Below are 24,280 nucleotides of genomic sequence, written 5' to 3'. Positions count from 1 at the left end.
TAAGTTATTATACAAATATTTTATTACATTTTAATACTTATCGTTATAATAATTTTAAAAATATGCAAGTAAATCATTTTTATTAACGATGTTATAATAACAAAATAAAATATAATAAAATACTTAGATAAATATTAAAATGTAAATTTTTTTAAATATAATAATTAATTTAGAAATAAGTGTTAAATCATAGAAATTTAGCGTATAATTTTTAAAACAAAATTATCATCAATCATGCTCCCTAGCAGTTATAAAAAAAGATATAGATATTTGTTTATATAATTTTTCTTGTGAATAATAATTTTTTGGAAAATATTGTGAATGAAAGTGTATTAAAAAATCTTTATGATGAAAGGGGTTAAAAATCAACCTTGTAATATTTGACGGGGGAAAGAAGTGTGTCCAATCTTTGTTACAGTTATAGCTTAATAACTTTAGTGTAACACGTAATGGTCCATTAACAATAAAACTATCTAATTCAAACATTCATTTGTAACCAAATTGAATAAGAAAAAAATGATACAGAACAAGAGTTAGGAAAATATGCTTATGAGTCACAACTGAGGGAGGAGATTAGGCCATGCCACAGTGTGTTTCTATGCACCAAAATCGTAAAATGGTGCATGCTAGAGGCCATGCACCATGGTGTATATTACTCCTTTCCCCAGCCATTTGAATATATTTATATAAACGACACTTTATACCGACAGCTATATTACTTGCAATAGCATGTTACTACATGAAACGTGACACTTAAATCTCAAGAAAAGAACAATATCGCGGGCCTAAGAATCCCATAGATGTCTTGAGTTTCATGCACGAAATTCTGAAAGCGAAAAAGTGCTAATAATTAAAAAAGGGGTTTCAAAGGTAGGTTGAATGTTATCCTAATTGTAGATGGGTTCACTAATATATAAACATCATTAGTTTTGCTTCTTGAATCAAACTCCACATGCCCTGAATTTCGTGTCGTAGCACAACCCTGAAACCTTTTGAAATGGCTCAACCTCCACAATCGCAGGCTCAAGCAGCCAAGCCAAAAGGCTCAAACATGCTCCGTTACATTGCCATGATAGTTCTGGCCTTAATTATCCTTGTGGGTATAGCAGTGCTCATAATTTGGCTTGTTTTGAAGCCCAAACGCTTGGAGTACAGTGTGGAGAATGCAGCAATCCACAACTTCAACTTAACGGACACAAATCACCTTTATGCCAACTTTGATTTGACCATAAGATCATACAATCCAAATTCTAAAGTGTCTCTCTACTATGACTCAATGGAAGTGTCGGTGCGTTATGAGGACCAAACGCTAGCCACCAATGCAGTTCAGCCATTCTTTCAGTCACATAAAAACGTGACAAGGTTGCGCGTGGGGCTCACTGCTCAAACCGTGGCCTTGTATGACTCAGCGCCTAAGGACCTTCGGGTTGAGAGGAGCGGAGGGGACGTTGACTTTGATGTGAAGGTGAGAGCAAGGATACGCTTTAAGGTTGGCGCGTGGAAGTCAAAGCATCGCGTTTTGAACATTTTTTGTTCTCCCGTGTCCATCAAATTTTCCAGAGCCAAGAGTTTCGAAAGGACCCCCTGTGAAGTAGAACTCTGAACATGTTCCCTCTTCCCTTCTCAATATTAATATTATTGTTTGTTCTTTTTTTAGTTTTCTAATTTTTATCTTAATTTGTGTTTTGATTCTTTGGTTCGTTATTGTAATTTTCCTCCTGGGTTTTTTTTGGTTTTGGTTATGTTAACAAGTAGTTGTGTGTGGACGTACGAAAGTAGGCATTGAGTTGCACTTTTTTTCATTGCTTTAATGCATTGTGACCAGATTGTTTTGGAATTCATTGTTTGTAATGATAGGTGGGTCAACTTGTAGAATCACAGATTCCTAATTCAGAATTTCTTAACTTTTTTTAATTAAAACAGAAAATACTAGCAAAAATAATGTTTCAATTGGCATATAGTATCTCAATTACTTATTTTTAAAAAAGTACGAGTCATACTTATAATGAGCGGTTTACTACTTTTATGAAAATAAATGTAAAGAGACATGGCATAAAATGAGAAAGAGTGTAAATCACAAAATAGAAAATATAAGAGCAAGAAAACAAGTGAATAATTACATAACATTGAATATTTCTCTTACGAAGGTATAGACAGGGTGCCTTAGAGACGTGAAAAACAAAAAATTGAAACAAAAGTAGAAAGAACTAATTGACTTACTGAAATATAACTAACTTAGCTAACTAATTATAATTTACAAATGGTAACACTCCTCCCCTAAAGCTGAAAGGTGGAAGCTTGAAAATGAAATGCTAATAAGAACAAGGGATAAGGGGCTTAGTAAGGATGTTTGCACCTGATCCTTTGATGAAATTGGCAAAAGATGCAAAAGATCTTACCAAACCTGTTATCTGACCAAGTGACAATCTAACTTAATGTAATTTGTTCTTTCATGGAACATTGGATTAGCTGGTATGTGTAGGACTGATTAATCACAAACAAAACTAAAGGTTTGGACTGAGCGATTCCAAAATCTTGTAGTAAATAGACCAACCACTGAGCTTCACAAGTAGTTGTAGCCATGACTTTATATTCTACCTTAGAAGACGATCTAGAGATGGTTGCACGTTTTTTACATTTCCATGAATCTCCTTGTGTCTAAGCAAGCTACCAAATCTGAATTAGTGAAATTTGTTAAACAAAAATATGAAGTTGTTGGAAAAATAGACCCTTAGCTTGTCTGCCTTTAATATATCTCAGGATGTGAAGGGTTGTGCGGTAATGAACCATTTTGGAAAAATCAAGATACTAACTTAGTTTGCTAACAACAAAACTAATGTCAGACCTTGTATTGGTCAAATATATCAACCTTTCCAATAACCTCTTGTAACTAGTAGCATCTTCACAAGGAGAACTAGAATCCTTTTGGATCTTAAGGGCATGATCCATGAGGTGGAACAAGGTTTTGAAGCTAATAAGCATGTGTAGTGGAGCAAATTAATTGTATATTTTCTATAATGCAAATGCCTTTAGCTGATCTGGCAAATTTAAAACTAAAAAAATATTAAGATTTCCAAGGTCTTTAATGCCAAATTTACAATGGAGCAAATGCTTAATGTTATTGATTTTTGTAACATCAGTCCCTGCAATTACTAGATCATCAACATAAGTTAAGATTGTTGTGAAACCTTGAGTTGTTTTTCTAGTGAAAAGAGAGTAGTCTGATTTGGACTAAGTGTATCTAGAAGCACTGATGGTTTTAGAAAGCCTCAAATTCTATTGTTTGTTGGCTTGTTTCAATCTATATAATGAATTAGTAAGTTTGCACATAAAGTTTGGATTAGAAATAGAAAGATTACTAGATGGTTACGTATAAATTTCTTCAGTTAAATCTCCATAGAAAAAAGTTGTATTCACATCAAGCTGTTATAAATGCTAATAATGAGCAGGCTAAAGATAGGAGGACTCGAATTGTTGTCATCTTCACAATTGGATTGAAAGTGTTCAAAAAATCAATATCTATTGTTTGAGTGTACTTTCTTGTCACTAATTTGACTTTATGTCTTTTTAAACTACCATCTGGTTGTCTTTTTTCTTTAAAGATCCTTTGTACTTAATCGTCTTTTTTCCTTCAAGAAGGTAAGTGAGTGTCCAAGTTTAGTATTTATCCAAAACATTTAGTTCTTCCTTAATGGCATTCCTCCAACAATCATTTAGTATAGCTTCTTAATGTGTTTAAGCTTCAAAAGCAAAAGAGATAGCCAAAGAATAGTGTTTGTGAGGTGGAGACAAGGAAACATAAGAGAGGATTTGAGAAATAGGATACCTGACAGTATGAGGTGATGATGAGACAAATAAAGTTGTCAATGTTCAATTGTAATATTTTAAGGAGGTAGGAGGTCGTCTTTCTCTCTTAGAACAACTTGTGGTATTTGAGCATTAGTTGTTTGTCTTAATGAATTATTTATGTTAATTGGTTTTTAAAATAGGCTGGGCAAGAATTTGTGGCTCAAAAGCCACTTGATATTCATTTATTAGTTAAAGAAAATAATCAAATGTGACGAGTAATTGAAAAGCGATTGGAGTAGAGATGTTTGATGTATCCTTTAACTCCAATTTTATAACCCAGAAACACACTTCCTCCATCTAGCATCTAATTTTGTTCTATGTGTTGTTAAGGTTGTAGCAAAACATAAGCAACCAAATACATGTTAGGTAATTTTTTGTGAAAATTTTGATATAGAGATTAGTTAGAAAGAATGGAAGAGGGTATTCTATTATTGATATGGATAACATGACATACAATGTGTTTTCAAAAACACTTTAGAAGCTCGTATCGAAACAAAATAAATTAAGTTACTTCTAAGATATTATGATATTTTTTTCTTAATCAGACTATTTTGTTGTGGTGTTTTTACACAACTTCCTTGATGCACAATGCCTTTAGAAATATATAAATCTACTAAATTGAATTCAGGTCCATTGTTAATTTTTACAATTTTAATTTTCTTATTGAATTTTGTTTTAATTAGGGATAAAAAATCTTTAACTAGACTTTTAGTTTTCAATTTCAATTTCATTAGGTAAACCTATGTAAACATTGTAGTGTGTTCAATAATGGTAATAAAATATTGATGGATATACATTGAAGGGGTAGTAATTGGACCCAAAATGTCAAGATGAATGAGTTAAAAATACTTGAATAATTGGAACAATTATTAGTAAAAAGGCATTTTTTTTTGTTTAAACAAGTGACAAATTTTACATGATTCTGTAGTTTTATTACAATTAATGGAGAGATATAATTTTTCATAATAAACAATAAATTTGTGTATTAGATGTGAAGTAGAGCTTTCCAAAAAAGAGAGTCTAGGTTTTTTTACAACAATAAATTAAAAAAAAGAAAAATTATATAAATGTCCTGTCATAAAAAGAATTACATAAATGTTCTGATATCAATATTAAAGAAGACGATTGAAATAGATTTTTTTTAAAATAGAAATTATTTTGAATCGACTTTAGTTGCAGATCAATTCGCAACATTTATAGCTGAATAGAAGTCGATTGAAACCGTTTTTGTTGGTACATGGAAGTCGATTTAAATCGACTTTGATTCAAGCTTACTGTGTCACTTTTTAGTTCAATAAAAAGCTCTATTATATAAGTTTCAGCAAATGAGTTAAAATAAATAAATATGTGATCAATATGTTTATTTTTCTAAATTTGCCATATTTTATATCAAATACCATTTAACCCAATGTCAACTGGCTTACTGTAGAATATTTTTGAGACTTGTATATTTTTTCTCTCATACTCCTCCAGTATTTGGCTCTATAACTGTAGCAAAGTAATTAGTTGACAGACAACCAACTAAGCTTGGTTTTCGCTACAAAAACACTCTTTTTTTATTGTGTTTACAATCTCACTATTATAATATATAAGCACATGAACATTATTCTATGTCATTTTACTAAAATTTTCACACTTAATCTATTGAATTTTCAAAGAAATTAATGCAAAGTCAAGAAGTTATATGTTTATTTGTAGGAAACGAGAAAAAAAATGAGTACTGAAATTTATTTGAATCAATTTTTATATTCTATATTAAGCTGAAATATACTTGAATCGACTTCTGTATTAAACTAAAATTTACTTAAATCAACTTCTTTTTTAAACAAAAATGTAATAATTTAGTAAAAATCAATTTAAATCTACTTCTGTACAGAAATAAAATCAATCTTACATAAGTCACTTGTAGTCGACTTCTTTACAAATATTAATTGAAAGTCGATTCAAATCAACTTCTTTTCTAGTACTATTCAAAATTTTAATTAAAGTCGATTAAAGTCAACTTCAATTATTATATTTTCATTACACAATTGTAAACTTTGTTAAAAGAGGATATTTATGTAATAAATTTTTTAACTTTTTTTATTTATGTAAAAAACACCCTAATACCATGTAAAAAATATCCGGTGAAATAAGAAAGGGCGTAAATCTCAAAATGAGAAATGTTACAACAAGAAAGATGAATTAACTGATTATGATTTCATGTCAGATTACAATAATGGGTCATCTGGTCATTAATTTTGGTTGAATTTTAACATTACAATGACTCAATCCGTAGGTCATCAAATTCCAAATTTTTTGCTTGAATTAACCGGTCTATCCAAATCGACCAATATTTTTTAATGAACAAAGTTAGGTTGGTCGGATTGATCGAGTTTTGTTGACACATGTTGAAAATGTTGTTTCTGACGCAAGTGACGATATATGATTCACATTTCTATGAACAAATGAAATGAGCCCCCTGAGTAGCTGCCATTATTTCTTATGAAAATTGACAGTGTTGATCTCAACTCTAGCAAATTATGTTTCGTCATCAAACGTAAAACTCATTTTAGAACTAGACTAGAAGAAAATGCCACATTTGTGTATATTCTGAATCGGTACTTCGGTGATGCAACCGTTTTCTATATTCTGGATGCCTTGTGCTCCTGCCGAGAAATTAATGCAGGTGCCATAGGGCGCATACCTTACAAATAAAGAGTATATTAAATGAGTTGAACTAATTATTTAAGGTAAACATTAATGAGTATTCCTAAATGTATTAATTAATAAATAGTTTTTGTAATAAATTTATGTCAGAATACTAAAGTAAGCTTTTTTAATAAATATTTTAAGGGTATTGGTTGGTAAAAAAATTTATTTAAATAAATTCAGATTATTTATTGTGTTTTTGTTTTGGTACAAAACTTAATTTTTTATCTTAAGAAGAGAAAAAATCATGTGGTAGAATCACATCACAGCCAACAAAAGCACAGTACCTGGATGGTGGAAATCGGACGTAGAAAAATGGTGAAACAAAATGCCTGACATTAAAAATTGTTAATCGTTAGTTGAAGTGTTTTAAATGTACTGTTTAAGACTCATTAGAAAAATTAACTATAGCATCATATCATATGTGATAGACTGGTAGTACGAAATTTGAAAATTTGGAGCAATAAAAGTGAAAAAGATGTGCGATAGATAATGTGTATAAGCTGGTAAGCGGAAGCTTCCTACGGTGGGTTCTTCTCTCGGGCCGCAGTGGAAGGCATTAAGTCAATGATTAGTCATAATAATAGCAGTTAATGCGGTGCCTTTTTCTTAATTATATTATTCTTCCGCAACGCAAAACAAAACAAAAACCAAGTGTTTACATAGGAGCTTGAGTATGACGTTGCGTTCCATTTTCAACTCATTCTCCAATCTCGGAGCCGTGTCTTCAACAACCACAACACAAACGTGTCTTCTTAGAATCAAACGGAATCGTCTACTCCTCGCCCCCCCTTCACTGCCACCTAAATTCTTCTGGTCAAATAAATACGATTCCACCTTCTTTCTCTTTTTTCTCATTTCGAAATGGCCATTTTCACTGTCACACCCCAAAACCAAAACTAAAACTAAAACAATCCTCTTCTTCCTTTATGGCCTCCATGATGATCACCACATACCAACGCATAGCCTTTGTGTTTTTCTTCTCCTTCCTCTGTTTCTACAACCTGTTTTCCCGTGCTGCAAGCTCCAGAATTAGGATCACACGGGGTGACATGATTAGAGACAGAGAGGGTGAAACGTTGGTATCAGAAAGTGTCAACTTCGTGATGGGTTTCTTCAGTTTGGATAACTCCTCTTCCCGTTACGTTGGGATTTGGTACTACGACATTCCTGGACCTGCTGTTATATGGGTTGCAAACAGAGACAACCCCATCAAAGACACTGCAGGCTCCATCACTGTTGCAAGGGATGGCAATTTGGTTGTTCTTGATGGAGGGATGAACCAAGTTTGGTCGAGCAATGTTTCCATTCAGAACAGCAATAACTCAGAAGCAGTGCTTCATGATGATGGCAATCTTGTTCTTTCAAGTGCTAAGAAAGAGGTGTGGCAAAGCTTTGAGAACCCAAGTGATACATATGTGCCTGGTATGAAAGTGCCAGTGGGTGTTCCGATGGGGAAGAGCTATGTGTTCACGTCATGGAAATCAGCAACGGATCCTTCACCTGGGAATTACACTATGGGGGTTGATCCTGAGGGGTTACCCCAGATAGTGGTGTGGGAGGGACAGAAAAGGAGATGGAGAAGTGGATACTGGGATGGTAGAATATTTCAAGGAGTGTATATGACAGGAGGTTTGCTCTATGGTTTTACACTTAATGGAGATGGTAGAGGAGGAAGGTACTTTATATACAACCCCTTGAATGGCACTGATAAGGTGAGGTTTCAAGTGGGGTGGGATGGGTATGAAAGGGAATTCAGGTGGAATGAGGCTGAGAAACATTGGAGTGAGATTCAGAAAGGGCCTTTGAATGATTGTGAGGTTTATAACAAGTGTGGCAGTTTTGGAGCTTGTGATTTGTCCACTTCGGGTTCACCTGTTTGTAGCTGTATAAGAGGGTTTGAGCCAAAGCATAGGGATGAGTGGGATAAGGGGAATTCGTCTGGTGGGTGTGAGAGGATCACTCCACTCAAGGCTCAGAGGAATGCTACTTCTGGGACTGAGGTTAGTGTTGGAGAAGATGGTTTCTTTGATCGTAGGTCTATGAAGTTGCCCGACTTTGCACGTGTGATTAGCACGGATGATTGTGAGAGTGATTGTTTGAAGAATGCTTCTTGCACTGCCTATGCAAATGTTCTTGGGATTGGGTGCATGGTTTGGTATGGGGAGTTGGTCGATATTCAACACTTTGAAAATGGAGGAAATACACTGCACATTCGTCTCGCTGATTCTGAGTTAGGTGAGGTAAAGAGTCCATTTATTTTTGTTTCCATAAATAACATTTTCAATTTTGATTTACATTTGCCGGTATTATTTCCTATGTATGGTTCTTGAGATATTGCTTCAACTGGTTTCACCTCACTGTAAGACTATTAATGTCTTGGTATATATAAATTGCTGCTTCCTCTTTTTCTCAAGAACTTTTTTTTTTGTTGCATCCCTGAACAGGTGAAATTAGTGGGAACGTGCAGAAAACTTGTGTTTAGTCATCATATTGATATCTTGCTTCTAACATTGTAAATCAATGTACCATAAAAGAAGTTCATAAAAAGACAAATCTTTGAAAATGCATAGAACTGATAACTGTACCTTTTCTTGTCATGTTTGAACTTATCTTTCAGCTAATGCCATCTCAAGTTCTCAATCTTCAAAATTTATTGATGTTTTTTTGTCTATGAAGATAATTAGAAGGAAATAATTTTTTAATCTCTCAGAAGTTCACAAGCTTCTATGATGGTCAGGTTCTAATAACATGTGACTTCTGTGTCTTCAAATATAGGTGATGGAAGAAGAAAGAACAGGATTGTGATCATATCAGCTGTTGTGGCAGGATTAATCTGCCTTGGAATCTTTGTATGGCTGGTATGGAGGTTCAAGGGAAAACTTCAAGGTGAAATATTCATCTCTTCATCTCAGATGATTGACAGAGGGTATAAAATGCTGTTTCTGATATTATGTATATTTCTCAATTTCTTTCCAGTTTTGCCTACAGTTTCCTCAGCTTCATGCTGCAAGAATAGTGATGTACTGCCAGTCTTTGATGCAAGCAAGAGCAGAGACATGTCAGCAGAATTTTCAGGATCCGCTGATCTTAGTTTGGAGGGGAACCAACTAAGTGGACCAGAGTTTCCACTTTTCAATTTTAGTTGCATTTCAATTGCCACAGACAATTTCTCAGAAGAAAATAAGCTCGGGCAAGGGGGCTTTGGTCCTGTCTACAAGGTAAAAATGCTTCCTTTTATTCCCATCTTTCATTTAAAATGTAATAAAATTATTTGTTCCATTTCCCAGGGAAAGCTTCCAAGTGGAGAACAAATAGCTGTTAAGAGGCTTTCAAGACGGTCTGGCCAAGGGTTAGAAGAGTTCAAGAATGAAATGATGCTGATAGCCAAACTACAACACAGAAATCTGGTTAGACTAATGGGTTGTTCTATTCAAGGGGACGAGAAGTTGCTGGTATATGAATACATGCCCAACAAAAGCTTGGATTGCTTTTTATTTGGTGTGTTTCTTGACATTGATCCTATCCATTTCTTTCTGCTTTCTTGACCAGCATGAAAAGAGATTATTAGTGCATTTTCTTAACAATTTTGCACTTTCTGTTTAACATCATGACAGATCCAGTCAAACAAACACAACTAGACTGGAACAGACGCATTGAAATCATTGAAGGCATTGCGAGAGGATTGCTTTATCTGCACCGGGATTCAAGACTCAGAATAATTCACCGAGATTTAAAAGCAAGTAACATTTTGTTGGATGAAAACATGAACCCCAAAATATCAGACTTCGGCTTGGCCAGGATTTTTGGCGGGAACCAGAATGAAGCCAATACAAATCGAGTGGTCGGTACATAGTAAGTACGCTTTGATTTTGCTTGTACGTTGTGTCATCCACTTGTAAATTCTTACTTGAACTAGGCTAATCTCAATAAAACTCTACTGCAGCGGTTATATGGCACCTGAATATGCAATGGAAGGTCTGTTTTCAGTGAAATCTGACGTATATAGTTTTGGTATATTACTACTAGAGATTTTGAGTGGCCGAAGAAACACTAGCTTTCGTCAATCAGATGACTCAAGTCTCATAGGATATGTGAGTATCTCCTATAGCACATTAATTTTTTCTATCAATACAACTTGCATAAATGTGTTTTTTGCAGAAACAATTCACCAACATACGATCATATTAGAAATTTTTAGAGACTTGTGATATGTCCTAGAAAGATCCCAATTCTTAGTTTTGCTGATATTATTAGCTTGTTTGATATAACTAGTTTGAAAAATGCCCGAGTTTGAGAGTTATGTCTTTTTCATACCAAGTTTATTGGAGTGCTGAAAGCTAATGTTTTATGATGGAATGGGTGTAGGCTTGGCATCTTTGGAATGAACATAGAGCAATGGAGCTAGTTGATCCTTGCATCCGTGCTTCTAGTCCTAAGAACAAAGCTTTGAGATGCATACACATAGGGATGTTGTGTGTGCAAGATTCAGCAGCTCATAGACCAACCATGTCTTCTGTGGTGTTGATGCTGGAGAGTGAAGCAACAGCTCTTCCCTTGCCTACGCAACCTTTGATTACTTCCATGAGGAGATCTGAGGACAGAGAATTTTATATGGATGGTCTTGATGTTTCAAATGATTTGACAGTCTCAATGGTGGTAGGGAGATGATAGAGATAGTAGATACAATCATTCATTCCCTTTCTGTATCATTTTTGTTTGCACTTCTCTTTCACCCTACAAATCTTACACAAGGCTCATTGTTTTACTTTTCCCCTTGTGGCCCAACTGAAATCAAACTATACCCTTAAGATTGAATACATTGTATATATCAATTTGTATTTTGAGACTTAAGAAATATGCTTTATTCCATGGCAAGTATGAAACTTAGAAAATCTAGTTTCACATCATAAAAAAGAGAAATATCAATTTATATTTTTGGACTTCGGGTGCTATCATGTATGCATGGTAAATAATTATTTTATAAAAAATTCTTGGGAAGCCAAATGACCCACTCCAAACTTATTTCACGAGTCTTCAAAAATAAAGAACTTTGGAGGTTCTGCGTATCGAAGTCAAACTAAATTTTTTCCCTTTAACGCGTGATTTGTCCATTATTTTCAATTTTAATTGCAGGAATTACTTTTAGTATATAAGTAATTTTTTAGTCATTTCATATATTTAGGTATGTTTCGGGAGGTAAATGTGAGATTTTAAATTAAAACTTATATTAAAATGTACGATTTTAATATAAATCACTGAGCTTGGGGTCATTTTCTTTGAAGAAGCTAACTTTAACGCATGATTAGTCTTGGGTTGAAATTTCCTACTCGTCATGGTCGAGTTTCAACAACTTTTCGTCACGAGGATCTAGAAACATTACAAAATATTTTATCTAGAAACAAAAATATTATTTAATGAATTAGAATCACGTCAACATGTCTACAAACAAACATTATTTAATGAATTTGAATTACGTAAACATAACAATTGGTCATTAGTGAATCATAAATCTGTTGACGGATTTCAGTCGTATTTACTTGCCGACCAAGAACGTGATCGGATATTTACGTTAGAACGAATTTGGATTGTTCCTGTTAATTACGTAACAAGATGTTATCACATTAGAGAGGGATTGGGTTTGTTTATAAATAAGAAATTCTCATAATTAATGATAGAATTAACTTATTACATTTGATAAAATTGTATCTTAATCTTTTTAATGTTGGCATAATTTGCTACTCAATAATAATAATAATAATAGATCCAAATCTAATTAGAATCGAGTGACACGCATTCTGATACTCTATTTATTTAGAAGCATTTTTTATTTTTATTTTTACTTTTACCCAAACATACTTTTGGAGTTAATTCAATTGATAAACAAGCATATTAAAAAATATTTTTATATTTTACACTTAGAAATTCTATTGATTATTAAATAAAAATATTAAACACTTTTTATATTTTCAGATAATATTGATTTAGAAGGGAAAGAGAAGGAAGTTAAACTCTTTTCTTATTTAGATATTTAATATCAAAAAAGGAGGGTAATAAGAGGAGTTTAATTATATAAATAATTTTAAAATTAATATTTTTTTAAAAAAATTTAAAAAAATTATATTTGTAAAATAGTACGAAAAAGTGAACGAGAAAAAACTTTTAGAATAGAAAATTTAAAAAATAAGTTTTTAGAGGGTTTAAAAAAACTTTTAAAACTATCTTCTCTTAATTAAACAACTCTTAAATAAGATTAAACTATTTTTAATCCCTTCTTTCTTCTTCTAAATTTAACTCTTAGGAGAGTTGAGAAAAAGGAGTGCAAGGATGGAAAAAGTAAGGAAAGGGCTGAGTGAGAAAGTTGAAAAAAAAGAACTTGAGTTAAAAATATTTTTTTGTCAATTTTTATATTTTTGTTTAAATAAATTTATTTTTAATTAAGTGAAAATACAAATACACATTTAATTTTGACTACAACGGAAAGAGAATTCAGATATACTTTTTTAGAAACAAGAACATAATTAAGATTTTAAAGATTAAACAAAGATAAATAAGCATAAATTTATGTTGAATATATAGCTGATTCTAAGGGCTTCCAGAAGTTGTCGAAGGGTCACTAATCCTTGTAACGATGACTGATATGAGCACAACTTCTGAATTGAAGGATAGTTTTTCTCAGGTCAATTGGGCCTATGGCCTACTCTATGACCGTTCTTATGTGTGATGAGTAAACTTTAGGTCTCTTTTAAGAAAAGGGAATAATTTGTTAGTATTATTTATTAATTAAATTTATAATTTTATTTTAATAATTTATATTTACATTATATAAATTTTTAATTTTACTTGATAATCAGTACTATATTTATAAAAAAAACGATATTTATTTTACCTCTCAAATTCATCCCTGCCCTTATTTCCTTCTTTCTTTTGCCTATTTTGTTGTTGTCAGGAAAATATTTGCCCCAACTTATTCGTACTTTTTTAATAATCATTGAACACGTTTCATATCAAATAATATATAAAATTGAACTGCAAAATTTTTTTAAAAAAAAATAACAATCCACTTTATAGTTTTTAGAGGACAAGAATTAAATCATATTATTAAAAAAGAAAAAAAAAATTCATCCCCATAGTTTAGCTATTATCGTAATTTACTTATTATCTAGTATTGGCGAATATCTATATCATCAAATTATCTGTCATTTACACGGTAAAATAAAAATTTTCCCATAAAAGTTAGGATAAAATGGCTAATCATGGATACTGATTTGTTTTTCTAATATCTTTTATTTCTTTATATTTTCAATAGTGCATTTGTCCCATTTTGTATTTTAAAAATGATTTGTGTTCATTGATTGATTTAGAAAATGATATTATTTCAAGATTTAGTTTCTATAAAGTAAAAGTATATGAAAAATAAAAAAAAAATTTATTTACTCTTGATTTAAATTTATAACTTCATAAAATCAACCCGCTTTAAATAAAATATATAAATTATCTTTGTTTTAGTCCTTCAATCTAATTAGTTATCAATTTGAATTTGGTTTCTAGATTAAGGTACCATTTCACTTAATTTTCTATTCATCAAAGAAATATAATTTTATGTGACACAATCGATAGATTAAATTAATGACCAAAACTTTCAAATAATCAAGTAATGACCCTTGACCATTTTGGAAAACGAAAAATGATTCTATCTGCTTCAATATATAATAAAATAAAGTCTTCATTTTAAAAATTAAATAATCTCATATACATTGTATTTTTCTTAAAGCATGTATCTTTACTTTTAAAAATTTATATTAATTAATTTTAAATTTTATTTTTACGTTAATTTTTGTTTTCTTTATCTAGATTTTGTATACTTATTTATAGTCTAGAGTTAATTACTTCTAACTCTACTTTTTATATATTAAACTAAAACCTATTCTAAAGTGTCTGTTTCTATTTTAACAAAAAAAATTATCTTGAATTCATTATAATTTTTTTTAATAAAAAATGACGTTTTTATTTTTATATAATTAAAATGTATAAAATTAATTTTATATAGTGTAAATTTACTTTATATTTTGACTAAAACCAAGTATATTATTAAATATAAAAATTAAATTTGATAACATAATAACGACGATAAACGGTACGATCTATTTTACAGGTATTCTCTAATGCGAAAAGGTGGCATTCTTGCATCTATATTCGGTCACCTAATACGGCCGTCACTTGGTTGGAAGTCAAAGAAAAAAAAGGTTATTACCAAATCAAAACAGAATCATAATTAATTAGCTACCTGTCTTAATCATACTTTTTTTTTTTTTTTATCTAACTCTCCCTTTATACAGCAAAGAACTTATAAAGAAAATGCGATTAGTTTATCTTACAGATTAATATTTCCATCACTAACATAAATATGGAAAAAAGGTTCGCATCATAAAAATATTAGATGGGGAAAAAATTAAATATTTTGCTTTGATATTGTGATAAACACTTGAAAAAGAATAATTGAATGCAAAAGCATTTGTGAGTTTTTATGTTAGAAGTGAGTCACACAGAAAAGAGGCTTTACCGTAAGATAATAGCGATGGCCACTCTTTTCAAATTTGGAAAAGCCATATTCAAAGGAGAAACAACTAAGACCAAGAACAGATATAGAACCAGTGGCGGGGTCAACTTGTTCTTCTTTCCCCTCCACCATCCACCACTATGAAACCAAACACTTGATCCACTCTCTCTTTCATAATCCTTAAATATTACAAACTCTCTTACGTTTGTTTGCTCTTTCAAACATGCTGGGTTTTTGTTCCTTCTTCTTTTGGTTCTTTTTCTCTCACGCTTTTTTCACCACAGTTTCATTCTCTGCGGACACCTTAACCTCAACACAAATCCTCAGAACCAACGAAACCCTCCTATCATCAAACCAGGTTTTTGTTCTGGGCTTCTTCACGGGTCTCAATTCCAACTTGTATTTGGGCATATGGTACAGCAACATTGACGATGGAACAGTCGTTTGGGTGGCAAACAGAGACAACCCACTTCAGAACTCCTCAGGATTTCTCAAAATCGGAGACAATGGAAACATGGTTGTCGTGAATCCATCAAAGAACCCCGTTTGGTTCTCCAACCAAACCACAGCTAAAAATCCCGTTCTTCAGCTTTTGAACACTGGGAACTTAGTTCTTAGAGAAGCAAACTTAAATGAAACCGATCCCACAAACACACAGTATCTATGGCAGAGCTTCGATTACCCAACAGACACACTGTTACCGGGAATGAAGATGGGGTGGAACTTGGACACGCGCACGGAGAAGCACATAACATCATGGAGTAACACAGGGGAAGACCCTTCAACCGGTAACTATTCTTTCAAGATGGATTATCGTGGGCTACCCGAAATTTTCTTGTGGTTCAACAATAAAACAAAAACATACAGAAGTGGGCCTTGGAATGGTGATAGATTCAGTGGGGTACCCGAGATGCAACCAGACACAGATTCTATCACGTTTAATTTTTCATCAGATCGACATGGAGTGTACTACTCCTTCTTCATTGGGAACCAATCGATATTTTCAAGGCTCATTGTTACTTCCTATGGTGAACTTCAGCGCCTAACTTGGGTACCAAGCAGCAAGACTTGGACAAAGTTTTGGTATGCACCTAAAGATCAGTGTGATGGGTATAGCGAGTGTGGTCCTTATGGAATATGTGACTCTAATGCTTCTCCGGTTTGCACGTGTATGAGAGGGTTCAGGCCTAAGAATCAGCAGGCTTGGAATTTGAGAGATGGGTCTGACGGGTGTGTGAGAAACACGGATTTAGATTGTGGAAGTGATAAGTTTTTGCATTTGCAGAATGTGAAGTTGCCAGAGACAAGTAATGTGTTTGTGAACAGGAGCATGAGCCTTGTGGAATGTGGAGATTTGTGCCACGGGAACTGTTCCTGCACTGCTTATGCTAACATTGAGATCACGAATGGAGGAAGTGGGTGTGTCATGTGGATTGGTGAACTCATAGACATGAGGCAGTATCCTGAGGGAGGCCAAGATCTCTATGTCAGATTATCAGCTTCTGATTTAGGTACGTGATTTCTTCTCTTCTATGCTTGTTATTTCTCTTTATCCAATTGTTTCTGTTCTGTTCTAGCCTCGATTTTCTGTTACATTAGAAATTAGGCTGAGAGGTCTTATGAATGTGATTAAGAAATTAGGCTGTGTCTTGTGAATTAGATTAAGATTGATAGGTTTTTCTTATGAATGTGTCGATGGATACACGATTCAAACCTTCAAAACATTAAAAATACGATTTTAGAATCTTGTAGAAGTGGAATTGCCGTTACTAGGTTCACCCAAATGTTGCAATTAGGAAATAGAGAGTATTTACATTTGCTTTATGGAAATGTGGGCGCGGCTACTAGACAGAGATTGATATGGAACTCGTTTCACGTGCTCCCACTCTCTCCTGTTGCAACCCTCATTTGGCTTTTTCAGAATTAGAATTCGTCTAGCATATACCACCTAAGAAAAGGATATTTTATTCAAATGAAACAGTTTTAATGCATTACTTTTTGGTACATGGTTTTAATATGTTTAATTGCAAACTAATCTATCTAGAAGGAAAATTACTGTTACTGGTCCCATATCATTGCATCAAGTAATTGATGTAGGTCTGATATTAAATACAAGTACTATACTATATTTGTAAAAGCACCAGCACATTTTCGGGCGTGCTATAAAAACTTTTTAAAGAAATTTGAAAAAAAATTATTATTTTCTGAAATATCAGTTACACTTTAAGATCTCACTGTAAAACAATTACTTTAAGCAATGAAATATTTGCTTTCCATTTTGGAATATAAATCATTTTGCAAGCTGAAGGTGAAATCAATGTGTGTGAATTATTCCCTTTGAATGAGTAAAATATGTATTCAGACTGATGTGATTATTATGATTGAATTCAAAGTATTTTTACCTTTTGTTTAATAATAGTGTAACAGCATAAAAAATTGCATATAGCTTTTGCAAAAAATAAAATAAAATAATATAGGTAGCGTAAAAATAATATTTTGAAAGTAATTTTCAACTCCCAAGACATCATTGCTTTGTTACACAAGGAAAATGATTTGCACGATAATTCCGTGAAGAGCACACAAAAAATTACTTTTAGCTCTTTATTTGATAAATAATTGGTCAATTGTTTTAGTATTCCTTTCCAATTTCTTGGTGCCGCCTGTTTTCACATATGATCTGGCTGTGTCTGGGGGAGGAAACAACTGACTTTAAAAATATGAATTTATTATAATATCTTTTTTTATCTCACTCTAGATTAATACATCTAAGGAATGTCTACAAATTAATTTTCTAATTCCTTTGATTGGTTGGGTAATCTGCAAATGGAATAAAAAATATGCTTTTTTTGTTCAACAAATAAATATGCTTCATTAAACCTTTTTCTACAATTTGAGGGCCCCACAATGTGGGCCCTACCGACGCTGGGGGCGGACTTTTTGACTCGTTAGGTTTTCTTCTTGGGCCGGAGGAGCTATTGCTACAATCTTGTCGTAATCATATTAAATAATATGGAACAAAAAAAATATGTTTAAAGAGTTACTAACACATTTACATCATTTTAATTTTCTTTTTTTGGTCAATACATTCACAGTTACATCATTTCTTTGACTCAAATATATAATTCCATCCGAAAATGATTTTTTGCATTTACAATGTTATTATGTAGAAAGTTTAATATGAGATGAACAGACAGCAATTATAAGTACAAATAATTGCCTGCTTTGGTACATCATGGTTTTAAAATGTTAATAACAAGAAAATGTCATTGACAGCGCTGTTGATTTTATTTCACAGCTAGCTTAGATTTGCTTGTGTTCATATTGGAATGGGAAAGAAAATAGAGGTTGGGTTGGATTAGTTACAAAGTTAGTCCTTGATAAAAGTTGAAAATGGATTCAGGAAATGTGGTGGACCACGCTAAGTTCTTAGGGGTTGGTATAATTTTGGTGCGTGTGAAAAAGGGTACGGAGTAATGACTTGGTTGATGAATATAGGGTCACCAAGGAACCACCCCTGAGGTGGGACCCATAAAAGCTTATTTTTATACATTTCGGTGGGAGTAGGCGCCATTCCAAAGTTGCATGTCTATGTAAAATGTGAGGGTCTATCAAATTCAAAACAAACAAAATTCTCTCATTTTTCTTAGCTTTTTTATGATTGTGATTTTCTTTATTAACTAAAACCACGATTAAAATATAATTAATAATGGAAAACTAAGCTAATTTGATTGGTTTCCTTCTCTTGGTCCTTTGAAGTGAAATTCTATTGCTAATTTCGCACGTCATCTTTGCCTCATAAATTCAATGCAAGCACAGTGAATGTTCCTTCATGCATAGTACGCATTGGTTGCATATAATTTGTTATGAGCTTGCAGGTTCCTTCCAAATTGATTTAAGTGGAAGTGTGACACGGTTTCTGTCTTGACTCTTGACTATAGACTATTTTACATGTAATTGCCAGTATTAACACCACTAGAAAACCTATCTTTTAACAGTTGAAACAAATATTAAGTGAATATCTGTACTAAAAAAAACTTGTTTTTCACAGATAATGTAGGATCTGCAGGTGGCTCTCACAAGACAAACCGTAGAGCTGAGGTTGCAGGAATTACAATTTCTGTAGCTGTTATAATTTTGGGATTGGGTGTCATTTTATGTAAGAAGAGGAAAATGTTACGTATATCTAATGGCAAGAGAGAGAACAGAGGTAATGCACAAGTAGTTCCCTGCATGTAAAATGTGTATGGTATATATATGTTGTTGTGCTACATGATAAAATGTCTTGGTTCTTGCTACTAAACCAGGTCCTTTCCAAAGAAGTCGGGATTTGCTAATGAATGAGGTGGTGCTTTCAAGTAATAGAGAAAACTCGGGAGAAAGGAACATGGATGATCTAGAGTTGCCAATGTTTGATTTTAATACCATAACAATGGCTACAAACAACTTCTCTGAAGACAACAAACTTGGTCAGGGAGGCTTTGGCAGTGTTTACAGGGTAGGTTTGTTTTATAGATGTCATCATATCTCAATCACAAAGCACACATGACACACTCATCCTAACGAGAGTGTTTATGCGGTGACTATATCAGGGTAGGTTGATAGAAGGCCAAGAGATTGCTGTCAAGAGGTTATCAAGAAACTCTGGCCAAGGAGTTGAAGAATTTAAGAATGAGGTCAAGTTAATTGTTAAGCTTCAACATCGAAATCTAGTTCGGCTTTTTGGTTGCTGCATTGAGATGGACGAGAAACTGCTGGTGTATGAGTACATGGAAAATAGAAGCCTTGATTCCATTTTGTTTGGTAAGTTATTTTGACAATATACCTGAAAGATTTTTTGTTTTTTTTTTTTAAATGCAGACATATTCTGCTTATTCAAGTCTTGATTTTAATATTCAAATGCTTTTATTATAAATAATGTTCCAGACAAAGCCAAAAAGCCCTTACTGGATTGGGAAAGGCGATTCAACATTATATGTGGAATAGCAAGAGGGATTCTTTATCTGCATCATGATTCCAGATTCAGGATTATCCATAGGGATCTCAAGGCAAGTAATGTTCTACTTGACAGTGAAATGAATCCAAAGATATCAGACTTTGGGATGGCTAGAATTTTTGGTTCCGATCAGACAGAAGCAAATACATTAAGGGTTGTTGGAACATAGTGAGTACCACAATATCACGCTACAGTTCTCTTTTTATAAGATCGAATAAGGTGACCTCATTTTTCTAATGTGCAGCGGCTATATGTCTCCTGAATATGCTATGGATGGGAACTTCTCAGTGAAATCTGACGTTTTTAGCTTTGGAGTTCTAGTGCTGGAAATTATAAGTGGAAAGAAAAATAGAGGATTCTATTATTCGAACAATGACATGAATCTTCTAGGGAATGTAAGTGAGAATGTTTCCTGTTAGAATGCTACATAATTGATAATATCATATTCTGTTAACAAACAATTGATGGTGCTTTCTTGTTGTAGGCATGGAAACTGTGGAAAGACGGCAGTGCATTGGAACTCATAGATTCGTCAGTTGGAGATTCATATTCGCCATCTGAAGTTCTTAGATGCATACATGTTGGGCTATTGTGTGTCCAAGAACGTCCAGAAGATAGGCCAACAATGTCTTCAGTGATGTTGATGCTGAGTAGTGAAACTTCATTAATGCCACAACCCAGAAACCCTGGCTTTTCCATAGGAAGGAATCCTGCAGAGACTGATTCTTCCTCAAGTAAGCAAGATGAATCATGGAGTGTGAACCAAGTCACAGTCACATTATTAGATGCTAGGTAGTCAAAGAAGCAAGACATCACCTAACATATTTGTATATTCCCAAAAGTATAAAAAAAAATATTCTGTAAATTTTCCTTCCTCTGACAGATGCGGCATCTTTGAGATCTACTTTGATCTTGTTTTGGTCTAATATGTAAGAGAGATCATTATTGAGAAACATACTGCTTAGTTTAAGACTTGATGCGACTTTCTGCCGCTGAAATCTAGTTTATTCATTCACTCTCATGGTTGTCTCCATGTCCAGCAGTTTCAGACTCTAGACATTATCTTGAATTGAGTCAGGTTTATTATTTATTTGGATTTTGTTGAAGCTCGTCATAAATTACATTTATGGCTAAATAAGACCTTATAAAGGTTAAAGGAATCTTTACTTTATGATCTAGTTTTTGAGATTAAGTTAGACTTGAGTTCAAATTTAAGATGACTTTAAGAACTACAGATTTGGTCAAATAAAAACTTGTAAAGATTTTAACATTCCTCACTTTACGAGTTAACTTTTGAGGTTGAGCTAAACTTGCGCCCAAATTTAAGAGATTTAATGTCAAGTTTAATTTTACTATGGCTTACACTTTTTAATACACTCACCCAATATTTGTCGATAAGATCTTATTAACTATATTAACAACTAGTATTAAACTCATTCGGTTATGCAGTAACGCATCATAAGAAAGTGTAAAATCATTTTAGTAATTAGGAGAATTAATAGAAAAGTTGTTTAGGGGAATTTTAAACTATTCTTCTTATTTAGGGAGTGGGTAAGCTATGTGAAGAGAGAAGGGATTTTCCTTTGACTAATGAATAGAGTGGTAACTTTCTTTGGAGCTTCCTTACATCATCATGAAGAGAAACTAATACCTGTTTCACTGTAGATTGAACAAATATATAATTCTTTAATAAGAATACAATGAAACTTTAGTCTTCGGCTCGGAGGTTAAGGATGTTTTCTAGTAACTAAGAAAGTGAAGTTATTTTGTAGGCCTCTTTGTGTGTCATACACCTAAAAGCTTTGGTCTTCTTTTACAAAATACTACCCAATTGCCTAAAAGCTTTTCCTCCCAATTATGCTGCAGAGAGAAAAATTGCAAGAGCTTCCAATAGAGTAATAGTCATACCATTGTTACTAAAACTCTCCTTGTCACTGTACCCATGTAATTCTGACTCTTCTTCAAAGAAGTCTGGCTTCTTTGGTTGGGATACTTTCATTGCTCAACATGAAAACCACAGATGAAATAGTTGGTCTGTCTTCGGGTAACTTTTGAACACACAAGAGACCGACTTGCAGGCACCTTAGAAATTCAGAAGGAACAGATGTAAGGTCTAAATTCACATCCATGAATTCTGCAGCTAGTCCCTCTGTCCATAGTGTCCATGCCTAAGTAGTTTTAAAAAAGGTTAATATATACTCGTAAGCAAATTACAAAGAAAAATCCGGAAATGGATTTTATAGTGAAGTTAATGTTGCAATGCATGAGGTTTGTTTGGTTACCTGCCACAACAAATTATGTTCTTGATCTGGATGGTTGAAGTTTCTATTTCTGATGCCACTCAATATCTCTAACACTATGACTCCAAAGCTAAATACATCAAACTTCAGCGAAAGAAACCCATTCACGCATACTGAGGGGACATGTAACCGCTGCATATCATCATAAACAAGCATGAATTTTATTTTATAATTTATATTACAATATAACCAACCTCACCTAATGGGATAAGGCTTGGTTGTTATTGTAATTTGTATTACAATAAAATAAATTATATCATCATAAATAAACAATCAGGAGTGATTTATCATATAACTTACACTCTCCCAACAATTCTATTTGTTGTTACTTCAAAATGATCTCCTTCAAAGATGTGGGCCACACCAAAATCTGAGTGTACTGGATAGGAAACTGCTCGGTCTTACATATAGGAAAAAGAAACCGAGTATCTATTTGGCCCAGTTTGGCCGAATATCTTGTTATAGGATTAAAAGGTAATTAACTCAGTTAAAGGTAATAATCAGAGCATTATCTACTTTAAGTAAAGGGCCAAAATTAAGGCTAACTCATCAGGCCCATTAGCCCATAATAAAGTCTATAAAAGGAGGGTAAGAAGTACAGGTAAATGATTGACTTTCATTATAAAATAGCATTTATTACTCAGAATCGAATCCTGACTTCAGCATCGGAGTGCCTTTTGCAGGTACCCTCTCACGTCAGCAATGATCAGAAAGACGTCATCGCTACAGATCAGAGACTTGAAGATTAGTGTTTCTCAAGCAGGAACACTGAGATTTTGGAGTTCAATTCACTGTCAAGTAGAATGTTACTAGTTTTTAGATCCCTATGAATGATGGTTAGTTTTGAATCTTGATGAAGATAAAGTAGTCCTCGAGCAATCCCCATAATAATTCCATATCTTCTCTTCCACTTCAAAAATTTTCCTTGTACAGGATCTGAGGAAGAGCATAAAAAGGTTACTTAGCAATGTAGTGCAAGTTATCTGAAGCAAAAGAGTAAAATAACATAATAGGTAATATGCTAGCAGTGCTTTTCTAAGTTGCAAGTAAGGGAAATTACATAGTTTGCATTGATGGAATTACCAAAAATGAAGTGGTCCAAGCTTCTGTTAGGCATGTATTTATAGACCAACATTCTTTCTTCTCCTTGAGTGCATCCACCCAGAACACACACAAGATTACGGTGTTGAAGTTTGGCTACTAATCCAACTTCATTTTTAATCGCCTTGTTTTGAGGCTTTTGATAGCCTTTTCACAGCTATTTCTTTTTCATGAGCCAATTTACCCTGATTTTTAGTGGAAAGAGTTAAACTAATGACAAAAAATAAAATTTCACTCCTTAATGGTAAAAAAATGAGAGAAAATTACCTTGTAGACTGAGCCAAAACCCTCTTCTCCAATTTTGTTCTCAAAAGAAAAGTTGTTTGTAGCAGCTAAAATAGTTTCTACATTAAAAAGAGGCGATGCATGATCTTCACTTTGATTTCTATGATCTGCGACTAAAAACATTTTTTACATAGCTTAACCCTATCACAACTAGACTTTTCTCTTGGATAACTTATTACAGACAAACTATTCAACCATTGCCTTGATTTGTCTTGCCTATAATGTTATCTTGTTAATTCTGTTTACAGATATATCTAACCAAAAGTCTCTGTGATTACTATTTAACTTTATTTAGTCAGATAGTAATTTGATTCTACCTTTCTAGTTAAACTTTAAAACATAAAAAGAAAATATGAGAAACATTACTAAGCTTACTAAATATGTCAATCATCTGAGCTTTAGGCAGAATTTATCAAGATGAACGTTCTAACAAATATATTGTTTCTCAAGGTAAAATATAACTAATATTGCAGTTCACTTTCTTTCTTCTTCTCAAAAATA

At 33.0% G+C, this 24,280-nt stretch overlaps 3 protein-coding genes across 3 annotated transcripts; all 3 read left to right on the top strand.

The window, feature by feature from the left end:
* The first annotated feature begins 997 nt into the window (after positions 1–997).
* Positions 998–1,603, top strand: LOC113862650 (uncharacterized protein At1g08160-like). The gene has a single exon (XM_027495754.1). The coding sequence runs from the start codon at positions 998–1,000 to the stop codon at positions 1,601–1,603; it is 606 nt and encodes a 201-aa protein (XP_027351555.1).
* A 5,799-nt stretch (positions 1,604–7,402) lies between these two features.
* LOC113869342 (G-type lectin S-receptor-like serine/threonine-protein kinase B120) lies at positions 7,403–11,355 on the top strand. Its single transcript, XM_027505632.1, has 6 exons — positions 7,403–8,778; positions 9,319–9,429; positions 9,520–10,041; positions 10,158–10,395; positions 10,487–10,634; positions 10,909–11,355. Exons 1-6 carry the CDS (start codon positions 7,470–7,472, stop codon positions 11,209–11,211), a joined length of 2,631 nt encoding a protein of 876 aa, XP_027361433.1. The 5' UTR covers positions 7,403–7,469; the 3' UTR covers positions 11,212–11,355.
* Positions 11,356–15,101: 3,746 nt separating this feature from the next.
* Positions 15,102–21,122, top strand: LOC113864709 (receptor-like serine/threonine-protein kinase SD1-8). The gene is made up of 7 exons (XM_027498743.1): positions 15,102–16,611; positions 19,149–19,307; positions 19,405–19,595; positions 19,690–19,900; positions 20,024–20,261; positions 20,338–20,488; positions 20,578–21,122. The coding sequence occupies exons 1-7, from the start codon at positions 15,324–15,326 to the stop codon at positions 20,887–20,889; spliced, it is 2,550 nt and encodes an 849-aa protein (XP_027354544.1). The 5' UTR covers positions 15,102–15,323; the 3' UTR covers positions 20,890–21,122.
* The last annotated feature ends 3,158 nt before the right edge of the window (positions 21,123–24,280 follow it).

The sequence above is a fragment of the Abrus precatorius genome, unplaced genomic scaffold, assembly GCF_003935025.1.
Source record: "Abrus precatorius isolate BTA unplaced genomic scaffold, Abrus_2018 Scaffold10, whole genome shotgun sequence".
Taxonomy (NCBI): Eukaryota; Viridiplantae; Streptophyta; class Magnoliopsida; order Fabales; family Fabaceae; genus Abrus; species Abrus precatorius.
Note: the sequence above shows the minus strand (reverse complement) of the source record. Positions and strands in the feature narration are given on the sequence as shown.